We start from the raw sequence: 13,786 nt of genomic DNA on the forward strand, positions 1-13,786 counted from the left end.
GTCCCGTCTCACGATATATCACAAGATATTGCAAACAGGCTCCAATTCCCCATCGTGAGTGTGTTCACGTGGCCTCTCGCTCGCTCGGAGTTGACATTTTTGAAGCCGTCCCTCGAAAGAGGGACTGGAAAAAAAAAAAAAAATAATAATAATGTCGCAACATCTCAAGTGGGCACTCGGGCTTTGGCAAGCGCCAGCCCCAGTCGGTTGCCGCAGGATGTGCCGGGAAGCCCGGCTGGGGTCATTTCGCCGGAGCAGCTTCAGTTTTCCCACGGTGGAGGAGCACGGAGGGGGGGAGACGATTCCCATGCTCGACACGAGGGAGCGGGAGGTGGGAGCTCAGCCCCGGGGGGCTCGCTCAGCACCCAGGTGGGGCCCTGGACCACCCGTGGGCTGTTAAAGCCAGAGGGATGGGCGGGGGGGGGGGGTCCCCTCTAATTAAAGCCCTTTATCAAGCGATGGATCGTAGCTGGTGGACTTTATAGAAGCTCTGCGTGGGCTTTATATAAACAGGAACCATGGCTAGGCATGAAGGGGGGGAGGAGGAGGAGGAAGACGACGACGAGGACGACGACGACGACGACAACTGCATCTGCTCATGCTGCAGTGCCCCCAGCATCACCTGCGCGCTCTCATAGCCTCGTAAGCCTGAGCAGCCCGCAGCCAGGAATACGCCAATTAAGGGCTATAATAGCTGATTAAGGTAATTAACTAAGCTGGGAAGGGGGGAGGCAGGCAGCCAGCCCCCAGGCCCTCCGGCACGCCGCCCGTACGGCACCGCCAAGCACAACAAACAAATCCAGATGTTTTCTTGCTGGGGGAAGCAGCTGGGGTTGACGGAGGCGGCTCGACAGGCAATGGCCCCGGGGTCCCTGTATCAGGGTGAATATCTCCCCAAAAAAGCCAAAGGAGGGGCCTGACACCCCAAAAGAGGAGGCAGTGGAGGCAGCTGGGGGTTCTCTCTGCTGGTCCTTTTATTTCGGGTAAGGCTGGAGGCTCCCGGGACCCGGTCGGAAGCTGAGCGGCAACGCTGAGCGCTAGAGAATTACCTGGTGTTTAATGAAAGCGGAGGAAAAAAATACAAACGGAGAGGAACCGGGCGACACCCTCGCCCCCGCTGTGGGCAGGGCAGGGCAGCGTGTGTCCCCCCCGCAGCCGGCAGCTGGCATTTTGGATGGGGCCGTCCCCGTGGCCGTGCACAGTCCCACGGTCCTGGAGGGGGTGGCGTTTGGTCCTGGAGGGGGTGACGTTTGTCCCCTCTTTGCACCTTCCTTGGACCCCCCCCCGGCCAAGGGGCTCTGCTGGGGCGGGGGGCAGAGCAAAGGCAGCATCCCAGGCTCCAGGGCAAGGAGAAGGCGTCGAGCGAGGGGTCTTCTGCGGCGTTAGGTGGACTCCCACCGACCTGGGCAGAGGGGACAGGTGTCACCGCGTGGGACAGGACCCCCCCACACGCACGTGGCACCTCGGTCCCCCCAGGTCCATCCCCACTCACAGGGCACCCCGTAGAGCATCCGCATGACCTTGAGGCAGTTGTCCAGCAGCGCCTTGGGGCGCACGGCCTTCCTCCGGCTCTCCGCGCCCGCGCTGTGGACCAGCTTCACCAGGTCGGCCACCACCGCCTCCACGTCCGTCTGCAGGGACAGGTCACCAGAGCGTCACTGGGATGGGCCCCCCCAGGGACCCCGGGGTGCAAAATCGACAGCTGCTGCATTGGCCGGGAATCGAACCCGGGCCTCCCGCGTGGCAGGCGAGAATTCTACCACTGAACCACCAATGCCAGATGTGGGGCACCCCCCGGCACTGCACCAACACCCCAAAACTTGGGTGGCCCCAGCAGGGACAGGCACAGCTGGTTGTGACTGTCCCCCAGAGAGGGGACCCCACAGCCACCTCTCATCACGGGGACCCAGCCAGGGCAGCACCTCTCCCTGCTGCCTCCAGCCAGGGGGGTTGTCAGTAGCCTTCAGAGTTAACATCAGAACAAGACGACCTCACAGGGGCTGCAGAACCTGCCCCATGGCACAGGACAACCCAGCCACACTGTGGGTTCACCCCGGGGTCCCACCTGTGACAGGCCACCCCCACCAAGCACCCAAATGCAGCTGCCTCAGGGCTGCAGCGGCACCCCCCAGCCCCCAGCAGCCCCCATAGCCCTGGGCCAGGGACCCTCACGGTCACCACGCCAAGGACCCTCATTGCTCCTGACCCATGGACACTGACTCTCACTGAAAGCCAGGGTGACTTACTGCCACCGAGCCAGGGACCCTGACTGCCACCAAGCTGGGGACCCTGACCGCCACGTAACCCGTGTCCTCCACCACCCCTGAGCTAGGGACACTCACAGCCACCGACCTCGCGCCCCTCACTGCCACCAAGCCCCCCTGCCACAGACCCTCAGGAGTCACCAAGGGCGCTGGCTCTGCCTGCAAGCAATGCCAGCCCTGTGGGGCTGGGCACCCGCTAAGGGGCTACTATGGCAGACAGCGGTGCCAGGGGGGCCCAAGGAGCAACTCTGGCCCCCTGCCAAGGGCACCCCCCCGGCAGCCCCCCAGGGACCCCGGGGTGCAAAATCTACGGCTGCTGCATTGGCCGGGAATCGAACCCGGGCCTCCCGCGTGGCAGGCGAGAATTCTACCACTGAACCACCAATGTCAGATGTGGGGTACCCCCCCAGCACTGCACCAACACCCCAAAAACAACGGCGTGGGACCAGCACTGCCGGCTGTGAGTCTCCCCAAAGAAGGGATTCCCCCAGTCACCTCTCATCACGGGGACCCAGCCAGGGCAGCGCCTCTCCTTGCTGCCTCCAGCCAGGGGGGTTGTCAGTAGCCTTCAGAGTTAACACTCTGATGAGACAACCGAGCAAAGCTCACAACCTCTTTGGAGGGGCTGCAGAACCTGCCCCATGGCACAGGACAACCCAGCCACACTGTGGGTTCACCCCGGGGTCCCACCTGTGACAGGCCACCCCTGCCCAGCACCCAAGTACAGCTGCCTCAGGGCTGCAGCGGCACCCCCCAGCCCCCAGCAGCCCCCATAGCCCTGGGCCAGGGACCCTCACGGCCACCCAGCCATGGCTCATCACTCCCCTGAGCCAGGGCCACCCACCACCACCAGCCCAGGGCCCCTCCCTGCCACAGCCCCACGGGAGACAAGAAGGGCCCCCGTTAGCACCGTGCACCCAGACGGGGCCAAGGGTACCAGGAAAACCTCTGGGCACCCCCCTGGCAGCCCCCAGGGTGACACCCCAGGGACCCCGGGGTGCAAAACCTACGGCTGCTGCATTGGCCGGGAATCGAACCCGGGCCTCCCGCGTGGCAGGCGAGAATTCTACCACTGAACCACCAATGCCAGATGTGGGGCACCCCCCGGCACTGCACCAACACCCCAAAAACAACGGCGTGGGACCAGCACTGCCGGCTGTGAGTCTCCCCAAAGAAGGGATTCCCCCAGTCACCTCTCATCACGGGGACCCAGCCAGGGCAGCGCCTCTCCCTGCTGCCTCAGCCAGGGGGGTTGTCAGTAGCCTTCAGAGTTAACACTCTGATGAGACAACCGAGCAAAGCTCACCACCTCTTTGGAGGGGCTGCAGAACCTGCCCCATGGCACAGGACAACCCAGCCACACTGTGGGTTCACCCTGGGGTCCCACCTGTGACAGGCCACCCCCGCCCAGCACCCAAATGCAGCTGCCTCAGGGCTGCAGCGGCACCCCCCAGCCCCCAGCAGCCCCCATAGCCCTGGGCCAGGGACCCTCACGGCCACCCAGCCATGGCTCATCACTCCCCTGAGCCAGGGCCACCCACCACCACCAGCCCAGGGCCCCTCCCTGCCACAGCCCCACGGGAGACAAGAAGGGCCCCGTTAGCACCGTGCACCCAGACGGGGCCAAGGGTACCAGGAAAACCTCTGGGCACCCCCCCGGCAGCCCCCAGGGTGACACCCCAGGGACCCCGGGGTGCAAAACCTACGGCTGCTGCATTGGCCGGGAATCGAACCCGGGCCTCCCGCGTGGCAGGCGAGAATTCTACCACTGAACCACCAATGCCAGATGTGGGGCACCCCCCGGCACTGCACCAACACCCCAAAAACAAGGGGGCAGGAGCAGCAGGGATAGCATGGCCAGCTGTGACTGTCCCCCAGAGAGGGGACCCCACAGCCACCTCTCATCATGGGGACCCAGCCAGGGCAGCACCTCTCCCTGCTACCTCCAGCCACAGGGGTTGTCAGTAGCCTTCAGAGTTAACATCAGAACAAGACGACCTCACAGGGGCTGCAGAACCTGCCCCATGGCACAGGACAACCCAGCCACACTGTGGGTTCACCCCGGGGTCCCACCTGTGACAGGCCACCCCCACCCAGCACCCAAATGCAGCTGCCTCCAGGGTGCAGCAGCACCCCCCAGCAGCCTGTGGCCGCATGGAGCCCGAGTCAGGCGGAGGGGCTGAGGCCCGGCCGGGGGCTGCAGAGGTGAAGGGCAGGACATCAGGGCTGCGTTGGCCAGGAACCAAACCCGGGCTCTCATGGGGAGGGACGTGAAAATCATCACGCAGAGCCAGCCGTGCCAGATGTGGGGCTGCCCACAGCTGCCCCACAGCTCCATCGCCTGGGCACCCTTGAAAGGGGCCAGCACCCCTCACGGCTCCTGAGCCAGTGTCCCTCACTGCCACAGAGCAAGAGGCCACCAAGCCATGGCTCCTCACCTCCATCAAGACGTGGACACCCACTGCCACCCATCTAGCACCTCTCGCAGCCACCGGGCCGGGGCCCCTCCCAGCCCAACAGCCACTGTCCCTCCCTGCACCCAGCAGAGATGCTCCCTGTCACCAAACCGGCTCCTCCCGCTGCCCTCCAAAATGCCACCAAGCCAGGGACACTCGCTGCCTCGCTGGTGCTGCCACCCTCGGAGCCTGAGCATCCCCACAGGGCCCGGGCCAAGGGGGGACAGTGCCCAAGGGAGCATCTCTGCCCCCCCCATGGGCACGGCACCCCCCCGGCAGCCCCCAAGGTGACACCCCAGGGACCCCGGGGTGCAAAATCTACGGCTGCTGCATTGGCCGGGAATCGAACCCGGGCCTCCCGCGTGGCAGGCGAGAATTCTACCACTGAACCACCAATGCCAGATGTGGGGCACCCCCCGGCACTGCACCAACACCCCAAAAACAAGGGGGCAGGAGCAGCAGGGATAGCATGGCCAGCTGTGACTGTCCCCCAGAGAGGGGACCCCACAGCCACCTCTCATCACGGGGACCCAGCCAGGGCAGCGCCTCTCCCTGCTGCCTCAGCCAGGGGGGTTGTCAGTAGCCTTCAGAGTTAACATCAGAACAAGACGACCTCACAGGGGCTGCAGAACCTGCCCCACGGCACAGGACAACCCAGCCACACTGTGGGTTCACCCCGGGGTCCCACCTGTGACAGGCCACCCCCACCCAGCACCCAAATGCAGCTGCCTCCAGGGTGCCGCAGCTCCACCAAGGCTGCAGAGGCTTGGGAGGAGAGGGCAACACCGCTGCTACCGCTGCAGCAAGCTACTGCCAGCAGGAAAAATGGGGTGAATTCGGGGGTCACCGTCTCCAGGATCCCCTGGGGCACTGCCACCCCGTGATGGGCCCATCACTTACCCCCCCACACCCCCCCCCAGCCCTCCCAGCCCCCCAAGGGGGTTGCAGGCAAGAAAAAGCACCGCTGCATTGGCCGGGAATCGAACCCGGGCCTCCCGCGTGGCAGGCGAGAATTCTACCACTGAACCACCAATGCCAGATGTGGGGCACCCCCCGGCCCTGCCCCACGGGGGACCAACCCCTGTCCCCAGCAGCCGGCCCACGCCAGCCCTCCCACCGACCCTCACGCAGGAGGGGCTGGGCATGGCCTTGCTGCACGCCCCTGGGTGTTCGTGCCCGTGGGTGCATATCCTCGCAGCGCCTGAGCGTGCCACGTGGGTGCGCGTATCGCTTGTGCGTCCCCACGCGTCAGCATGCGCCACGCCTGTCCGCGCGCGCAGGCGCCGCGTGCTCGCACGCTGCGTGTGCACGCGGCACCCCTGCGAGGGGAGCGTAAGGTTGCGTGCGGGTGTGCGGCCGGGTTGGGGTGCCAGGGGGGGCCCCCGGGGTCTCCCCACCTGCCGGTACTTGCTGTACTCCTTGCCCAGGGCGTCGAAGAGCTGGCACAGCTCCTGGGTGTACTTCCAGGATGGGTGCTTCTCCGGCAGCACCTCGCGGATCCGCAGCACCGCCTGGGAGCTGACGTGGAACCAGAGGTATCGCAGCGCTGCCTCCGACACCGTCCCGTTGCGCTGTGGGCGAGAGGGTGCCCCAAGTGAAACCCACGCAGCCCCCCGTGGGTCCCCGGAGTGTCCCCACCACGGGACTGTCCCCTGCCACCATCTCACCAGGCGGGTGATGTTGGACGGCCTCAGCACCTCTTCGTACTGGACCTGGACTGTGTAGTCGATGGGGAAGTAGTGTTTCTGGAAAAGCGGAGAAGAGCGCAGGGGCTGGCAGCAAAGCGACGGGGACATCCCTGCCAGCCTTGGCGTGACACCAGCGAACCGGTGGAAAAGCCCTTTGGCGTGGTCAGTCACCGAAGACGGACCAGCAGCAGCTCTGGCCACCGTTCGGCACAACTTTCCTCCAGTAAAAAAATCATCCCCCCAGCTCCCGCCAGCTCCCAGCCCTTGGCTGCACCCCCCACCCCCGTCCCTTCCCCCCCCAGAGCAAACCTGCAATGCCACGTGTCTCCCCCCTGCTCCCCAAAACTGGGGGTTACCATGTACTGCAGGCGCATCTCGTACTGCAGCTTGTCCTGGAGCAGGCGGGTGAGTTCGCATTCGCCCGGCGCAGCAGCCTCCAGCCCCAGCACAGCCAGGACACCTGGGCAGCCAAAAGCGAGCGGTGTCGGCCCCTGCCTGGGGATACCCACTGGGGTGACCCCCGGGGCTGTCCCCCCCACCACCACCCCGTCCCCAAGCTGTACTCACACAGGACGGCCGCGTAGCCCTGCTGCATGTTGACGGTGGCCTTCGGCGGAGCCCCGGGCTGCGCCTACATGGCCGGGGCTCGCCAGGAGCCTCCTGGGCAGCAGAGCGCACGGTGGGGGGACGAGGGACGGGCGCAGGCCCTGGGCGCTGGGCTGCTCTCCGGTAGCCCCAGGCGGTTGCCCCCTGCCATGGATGGGGGGTCAGTCCCCCTCCCTGGCCGTCCCCACTGGTTCCTCTTCTCCGGCTGGCTGCAGGGAGGCAGCAGGTCCCGGGGCCATCACAGGGTGCCGGCAAGGATGCGCTCCGGGGGGGGTGCGGGACCCCCCTGCACTGCAAGGGGGGATCTGGGGGGAGAGAGCCCTGGCTGCAGCCCCAGGGCAGGCGGGGGCCCGGGCTGCAGCCCCCAGGGAGGGCACCCACTCCGCGCCCCGGGGGCTGCGGGGCAGGGACGGCCCCACGTGAGTCCTCGGGTGGCCGGAGGGCTGTGGGTGGCTGTGGAGCCGTGGGTGCCTGTGCCCACTCGGGGCAGGGCTGCCAGGGCTTCCCCCGGCACCGCCCCCGGGGGATTTCCAGAAAGGGGGGGGGGGGCAGTCCAGCACCGTTATCCCAGCAATGAGTTTGTCCGGCCTCAGCAGGACCTCAGCCAAGTCCCCACGCAGGGTCCCCACGCAGAGGGGGACGCGTGGTGCCCCCACGCCCACGCGAAGGGGGCTGTGCCATGTCCCCACGCTGTCACCCCACGGGAAGGGGACCACAGCGCGTCCCCGCGCCGCGTCCCCCGCAGCATGTCCCCACGCGAAGGGAGGCGCGGTGTGTCCCCGCACGGTGTGGCACACGCAGAAGGGGCCCTTCCCGCGTTCCCACACCGCGTCCCCGTGCAAAGGGGACCACGCTGCGTCCCCACGCCGTGTTCCAGGGGAAGGCAGGTGTCCCTACACCGCGTCCCCATGCCGTGTCCCCCACCCCACGGCCCCACGCTAACGCGGCCCAGGCCGTGTCCCCACGCGAAGGGACCCGCGCCCCGTGTCCCCGCGCCGCGTCCCCACGCGGGGCCGTGCGTGACCGGCCGCAGCCCCCCCCCGCAGCGCGGACGCGCCCCCACACGTCCCCACGCGCGAGGCTCCCGCGGACCCACCTGGCGCGGCGGTGCGGGGCCGCCGGACGCGTCTTCCCCGCGGGCGGCAGCGGCAGCGGCGGGGCCGTGCCCGCGCTTCCCGGGAGGGCGGGCGGGGGGCGGCGGCGCGGGGAGCGGGCGGGGCGGCTGCCGGGGGCCGGGCGGGGAGCGGGGACCGAGCGACCGCCCCGCACCGCCCGGCTCGGGACCCGTCCGTCCCTGCCCCGCCGCGGGTGGCTCGGCTGCCACGGCCGGGTGTCCCCGGGGTGCTCGGCTGCCACGGCCGGGTGTCCCCGGGGTGCTCGGCTAGCCCGGGCCGGGTGTCCCCGGGGTGCTCGGCTGCCACGGCCGGGTGTCCCCGGGGTGCTCGGCTAGCCTAGCCAGGTGTCCCCGGGGTGCTCGGCTAGCCCGGGCCGGGTGTCCCCGGGGTGCTCGGCTAGCCTAGCCAGGTGTCCCCGGGGTGCTCGGCTAACCCTCCTGGGCTCCTCCCTGCTCCTCGGGGTGCTCGGCTGCCCCAGCTGGGGGTCCCTGGGGTGCTTAGCTAACCACGCTGCATGCCCCCCAGCTCCTCAGGGTGCTGGGCCAGCCCCGCAGCATGCCCCCAGGGTGTTCGCCCAACCCAGCCAGGTGCCCACATGCTCCCTGGGGTGCCCAGCTAACCACGCCGCACCCCCGAGCACCCCAGGGTGCTCTGCTCCACCAGCACCGGCACCCCCAGGGTGCTGGGCTCCCCTGGCCAGGTGTCCCAGGGTGTTCGCCGAGCACCCACAGGGCAATGAAACTGGGTGTCAGCCCGGCGCTTCCCGGCACGCAGCGGTGCGAGGGCCATGCTACAGGCAGGGGAGGCTGCCCGGACTGATCCCGCAGGGACTGGAGTTCCCTGCCTGTCTCCAGGCCAGCAGGACTCCCGCTCCCTCTGGCCCAAGCCCACGTCGTCTTCTCAGGATGCTTTGGGGCTGAGCCCCTGCCAGGAGCAGGGGACAAGGGGGAACGGGATACTGTCCTCCCCCCCACCGCCCCAAAAAGCTCCTTGGGAGAGCTGGCTGCCTCTGCGCTCGGGGCTGCCGGGCGTCCAAGGGGTCAACGAGAGAAACCAGCTATCAAAGAGCAGGTCAGCGCTCCCAGGGAAACGCGTGGGAAGGAATGCACTGCTGCCTGCGAGGAGAGCGCGCTGGGATTCCCCTGGCACCGAGTCAGGGCCGCGGCCGCCCTCCTGCCAAGCTTCCCCCGGCCCAGCCAGCTCCTGGGCACTGCCCTCGCCTCTGGGGAAGATGCTCAGCTCGGAGCAGGGAAAGGAGCCGGTCCAGCTCCTCACCTACACAGCCGCAGGGATTTTGCCTGCATCTACTGCAGGCATTTGAGGAAGCCATTTAATAGCATTCCCTGCCCACGTAGTCATCAGCTTGGCAGGCGAGATGGGGCGAGGGAGAGAAGGGAAAAGCGCAGAGCTGCGCAGCAGCACGGTGCCGGAGGCAGTTTGCCCTCCTTGGCTGCACCGGCCTGGAAATCACCGCTGGTGCGAGCCCAAGGCAAACAGTCCCGGGAGCTCGGCTCCCACCCATGTCAGCGGAGGCCCGGGGGCAGGGGAGAGCCCGTGCTGGGAGAAACCCCCCCTCTCCCCAAGGGTGAGGGGTGCTGCAGCCCCCCAGGGCAAAGCATGCAGCGGGTGGGTACCCCACATCCACAGACTGTGCCCCCCAAAGTTCAGGTGATGTATTTAGCGCTTCCTGACGCAGCCAGATCCCGGTAAGGTGTGGGAAGGGAGCACAAAGCCCTCGGCACCCAGGCAGACGGGCGGGGTAAGCAGGGGTGGCTGGGTGCCACAGAGGAGCCAAAGGGTGCAGCCCTGGGCTATGCCCCTGCCACAGGCTGACACGGGAGAGCAGAGACACGGGTGCAAAGGACGGGGTGGGAGGGCGCGCGTTCACCCTCACCCTGTGTGCCGCACACGTTGGAGGGGGAAAGGGCAGGCTGGGCGATGCACCCGCCCTGGCTGGGAAGGCGGGATGCGACACAGTGAGGGAAGGCGTGGGCTCCGCAGAGACAGACCTGCTCACCGGAGTAAGCCAGGGACCAACAAAGGAGAGACAAGAGGCAAGACCGGGAAGTACCTGCTGCGTGGGCGAGCTCTGGCTGCGAGCCTCCACAGCCAGCTAGCAGGCAGTAACACCTTCCTCCAGCCCTCCTCCCAGAGCTGCAGCTGCTTTGCAGGGCAACAGAGCCACAGCCATGCCCTGGAAGGGCTGGGGAAACAGCAGCCGGGGGAAAAGACCCATCCCGCCCACCCTTTCTCCACACAGCCCCACTTTGTGGGTGTCCCAGCACTGCGACATGCTGCCAGGCTTGGAAGCCAACACCTGCAGGGCTGCAGCACGGCTCCGGCATCGGTGCGGGGTGCGGGGTTGAGGGTGTCCGTGTTTCTGTACTCCTCCTCCACCCGCCAGGTCAGCAGCAGCTGCTGCGAAGGAAAGGAGCCCCAGAATCAGGCTAGTTACAAAAAAAAAAAACAAACCGGGCTTTTATTCTTCATGTGCTGCTCACAGTCACAGCTTGGAGACACTGCTCTTGCCAAAGTTATTATGAAACAAATCAAGTCCCAGACTCAGGCCTCGCTCCTCCCCACCCCCAAGAGAGTCAACATTGTACAAAACTCTTATTTACAGGGAAAACAGTCAGAAACGGTGAGTCCAAAAACCCCTCACAATTCAGAAGAAAACGTTCAAGGCAAGCATGAGCTACGCTCTCCACACAGCCAGGCTTCCCACCGGCTGCTCCCAGGGCTGGCGGAAGCCCAGAGCTCATCACCTAAAGGAGCATGGCAATCCTGAGTCATGCCGCAGTTGTTTCCTTTACCAAAAAGCTGGGAAATTGCAAAACCCACTTGATCCTACAAAGGCTCGGCTGGATCTGCCCTACAGGGCAGCACAAGACACCCTCAGGCTCCCCCCCTTCCTAAAGGGGGCCGAGGGTCCGCCTGCACCCTTCCTCGGGCACTTCCCAAGAGGGAAGTCAGACAGAACATCAGGAGCCTTCACATAAGCAGCGGGATGTGCTGGGAGACCTAATACCTGGTATTGCATTTACTGGAGTCACGTTACTTTGAAACACAAACCGAGGAACAAACCAATATTTAAAAAGGGGGAGAAAAAAAAAAAAAAACCACACAAAACCACACATTCCTCCTCCCAGCTGTGCTCGGAAGCGTGTCCATAGGAGCCCAGCGAGAAGCTCTGCTCCTGCCAGCTGCCACTCAGAAAGCGTAGCGCGTGCGGATGTCTTCCAGCTTCTTGGACACCTCGGGTGGGGTCCGGTCCAGCTCTTCGGCCACATTCTTCTGTTTGTTAGGCTCCATGGAGTTGAACTGCTCACACAGGTCCCCATCGATCACATTCTGGAGGGGCAAGGAGGAGAGCACTGAATCGACACAACACAGAGGCACTGAACCCTGCCTAAATGGGGAAAAATGGCAACGGTTTGTTCCCAGGAGCTTCTTAATCCTGTCCTGGAAACAAGACCATGCTCGGTGACCTCATCTGCTGAATAGCAGCAGTTAGCATCAAATTAATTACTGGCCGGCTTGATTAACGAAGGAGAAACCCCAAAAGCCTGGGTGCAGCTGAAGAATCGCACAAGGGAAGGGAAGACGGATCCGACTCTGGTCCAAGCACTGTGCTGGGGAGGCTGGGGGAGCCGGCAGAGGATGACTGAAGGGCATTTCAGTCAGATGCGAGACATCTTTGAGACCGCGTGCGCTGCAAATCAGCCTCAAGCTCATCACGAGCAAGAACAACCTCTGCGCTTGGACAGCTTCAGCTGCTGGGACATTTTCCGGTACTACGTACGTTACTCTGCTCCAGTACTCTGGACCTTTCTGGTCACAGCATTTAGCAGTCAACGGCTTCAGAGTTCCTCAAAAGCAGAAACAGGCAGGAACAGCCATTTCTGATGAGATTTCCCTTTCCAATGGTGGCGGGAAAAAATACACCCCCCCCCCCCCCCCCCCGGCAACACTCAGTTTGACCCAGTCACGCAAACAGCTATGCAACGCTGCTGCTTCTCCCCATGGAAGAAGGAGACGCTGGGGCAAGCAGAGAAGCGCAGCAGCAGCACCTCTGGGTCTCAGGACCAACCCTCAGAAGGCTCATTACAAGGGTTAAGAAACCAAACCAGACACGGTATTAAGTGCTGCTCTCCTTACAGAGTGCTACTCAAGCGCTACCTTCGGTTCCTGCCACAGTCACTACACCAGCTAAGGTGTGCATTGCCCACTGAACAGCAACCGTGACTCGCTTCTGCTGGGCCTCAAAGAAGTTCCGTGTCCCAGCGCAGGTCTCTGCACCCCTGTGAGCAGCCGAACCGAAATACTCAGCCCTACCTTCACCGGGAAGTAGTAGGAGCGGAAACTGAGATGGTCTCGTCCACAGAGAGGAGGGTGCTCAGACCGTAAGTGCATTTCCACATGCTGGAAGAAGTCGTGATCCTGGGGAGATTGAGAATCGGTAAGAGAACAGTTTGCTACGCGTCAGTGCCACTGGCGAGGCAAGATGACACCTGTCAGCCAGGCGCTCGCTCCTGCGCTGGCTGAAACGCGGCCATCGCCAGGTTCTGCTAGCCCAGCACATGGCAGCCAAGGTCTGGGGACAGTTACCCCCTCACCGCTGCACCCTGGGAGCACCCGCAGATTTAGAACAAAAGCTCTTGAGTTTTCACAGAACCAATGCAGAAGGAGTTAGCGAGTTCCTTCTCTCCCCCTTGGCACTGGAGCCTGTCCCACAGCCTTTCCTGCAGCCCAGGTTTTCACGTGCTGCAGAGCCCCAGAGTTATCCTCAAGGGATGCAGCACATCAACAGACTGGCTGGGGATGAGCGCACAGAAAAGCTGCAATCCACAGCAGAACGATGGGGGGGGGTTGCTTACCTCGTGGGAGGTAAAAGGGACCAAGATCCCTATCCCCCCCGATAAGGTGGTATAGACAAGAGATTCAGAGCCTCCTGGGATCAGCGTGGTCTTCTGTAAGGAAAGCACTGTCTCTCCCACGTGGTAATTCATAATCACTTCAGCCTGAAAGTCAGCCACAGAAGCATGGGTTTTTTCTTTAGCTTATATAAAAGCATCAAAAGGCTTGTGAGAGGAAAGAAGAATAAATTCGGCCACCTGCTAGTTCTGAAAGGCCTTTCTAAAGAGGAAGTGCCTTCCACCTGTGACCAGATGGCAAAACTCAGCATGCTGCTGAATTACCCCTCTTGAGCTGGACAAACGGATGCAAGTAATGAGGGAAAGCAGGAAAAGAAAATGAGCATGCTGCTTCAATCAAACATCGCTGAATAGGTATCGGCCGTGATTTCAGAAACTAAATTTGGCTCCCAGTGACAGTGAAAACCGATCACCCACAGCACGGTAGATGTGGAGGAGCAGAACTGCCAATACATCTGCTGGACAACACTGCAGAGGACTTCACAGAAAAGCAGCACGCTCTCCTCCCACAATAACCACGTCCCTCCCGTGAAGCATTACCTTCTGTGATGCTCCATTAAGAAGCCCCCTGTCCCAGAGAGCTTTGTTGCCTGTGGGATCCTCATCTACTTCATCATTGGTGTTGGGAGGCAATCTCACCTGCGTTGAAAGAGGAAGAAAGGGTCAACAAGCTGCGAGGAGCAGCACGTTATCTCTGGAGAATCCTTGGGGTCTCTGAAAGGC

General features: G+C 63.9%; 2 protein-coding genes and 6 non-coding genes across 8 annotated transcripts in view; all 8 read right to left on the reverse strand.

The window, feature by feature from the left end:
• Window positions 1–952: 952 nt before the first annotated feature.
• IL34 (interleukin 34) lies at window positions 953–7,476 on the reverse strand. The gene is made up of 6 exons (XM_075765810.1): window positions 6,976–7,476; window positions 6,765–6,868; window positions 6,388–6,465; window positions 6,118–6,291; window positions 1,493–1,631; window positions 953–1,402 (listed from the first exon to the last, which is right to left on the reverse strand). The coding sequence occupies exons 1-6, from the start codon at window positions 7,001–7,003 to the stop codon at window positions 1,383–1,385; spliced, it is 543 nt and encodes a 180-aa protein (XP_075621925.1). The 5' UTR covers window positions 7,004–7,476; the 3' UTR covers window positions 953–1,382.
• Window positions 1,707–1,777, reverse strand: TRNAG-GCC (transfer RNA glycine (anticodon GCC)). Its single transcript has one exon. It is a non-coding gene; the product is annotated as a tRNA-Gly (tRNA).
• Window positions 2,582–2,652, reverse strand: TRNAG-GCC (transfer RNA glycine (anticodon GCC)). The gene has a single exon. It is a non-coding gene; the product is annotated as a tRNA-Gly (tRNA).
• TRNAG-GCC (transfer RNA glycine (anticodon GCC)) lies at window positions 3,281–3,351 on the reverse strand. Its single transcript has one exon. It is a non-coding gene; the product is annotated as a tRNA-Gly (tRNA).
• TRNAG-GCC (transfer RNA glycine (anticodon GCC)) lies at window positions 3,977–4,047 on the reverse strand. Its single transcript has one exon. It is a non-coding gene; the product is annotated as a tRNA-Gly (tRNA).
• Window positions 5,049–5,119, reverse strand: TRNAG-GCC (transfer RNA glycine (anticodon GCC)). Its single transcript has one exon. It is a non-coding gene; the product is annotated as a tRNA-Gly (tRNA).
• TRNAG-GCC (transfer RNA glycine (anticodon GCC)) lies at window positions 5,686–5,756 on the reverse strand. The gene has a single exon. It is a non-coding gene; the product is annotated as a tRNA-Gly (tRNA).
• Window positions 7,477–10,588: 3,112 nt separating the features above from the next.
• The window catches only part of SF3B3 (splicing factor 3b subunit 3), a 29,262-nt gene continuing 26,064 nt past the window's right edge, over window positions 10,589–13,786 (reverse strand). The window contains exons 23-26 of the mRNA XM_075765791.1: window positions 13,604–13,702; window positions 13,007–13,150; window positions 12,465–12,569; window positions 10,589–11,480 (exon numbers count right to left, since the gene is read on the reverse strand). Of these exons, the coding sequence (XP_075621906.1) occupies window positions 11,340–11,480; window positions 12,465–12,569; window positions 13,007–13,150; window positions 13,604–13,702 (489 nt within the window). The 3' untranslated portion in view covers window positions 10,589–11,339. The remainder of the gene's footprint in view (window positions 11,481–12,464; window positions 12,570–13,006; window positions 13,151–13,603; window positions 13,703–13,786) is intronic.

The sequence above is a fragment of the Balearica regulorum genome, chromosome 13 (assembly GCF_011004875.1).
Source record: "Balearica regulorum gibbericeps isolate bBalReg1 chromosome 13, bBalReg1.pri, whole genome shotgun sequence".
In the NCBI taxonomy this organism is placed as follows: Eukaryota; Metazoa; Chordata; class Aves; order Gruiformes; family Gruidae; genus Balearica; species Balearica regulorum.

Coding starts and splice junctions, on each gene's coding strand:
- IL34 (XM_075765810.1), bottom strand. CDS start 7,003: ATGCAGCAGGGCTACGCGGCCGTCCTGT. Junction 6,869..6,975: donor GGGCTACGCGGCCGTCCTGT/GTGAGTACAGCT, acceptor TTGGCTGCCCAG/GTGTCCTGGCTGTGCTGGGG. Junction 1,632..6,117: donor AGTACAGCAAGTACCGGCAG/GTGGGGAGACCC, acceptor CTGTCCCTGCAG/ACGGACGTGGAGGCGGTGGT.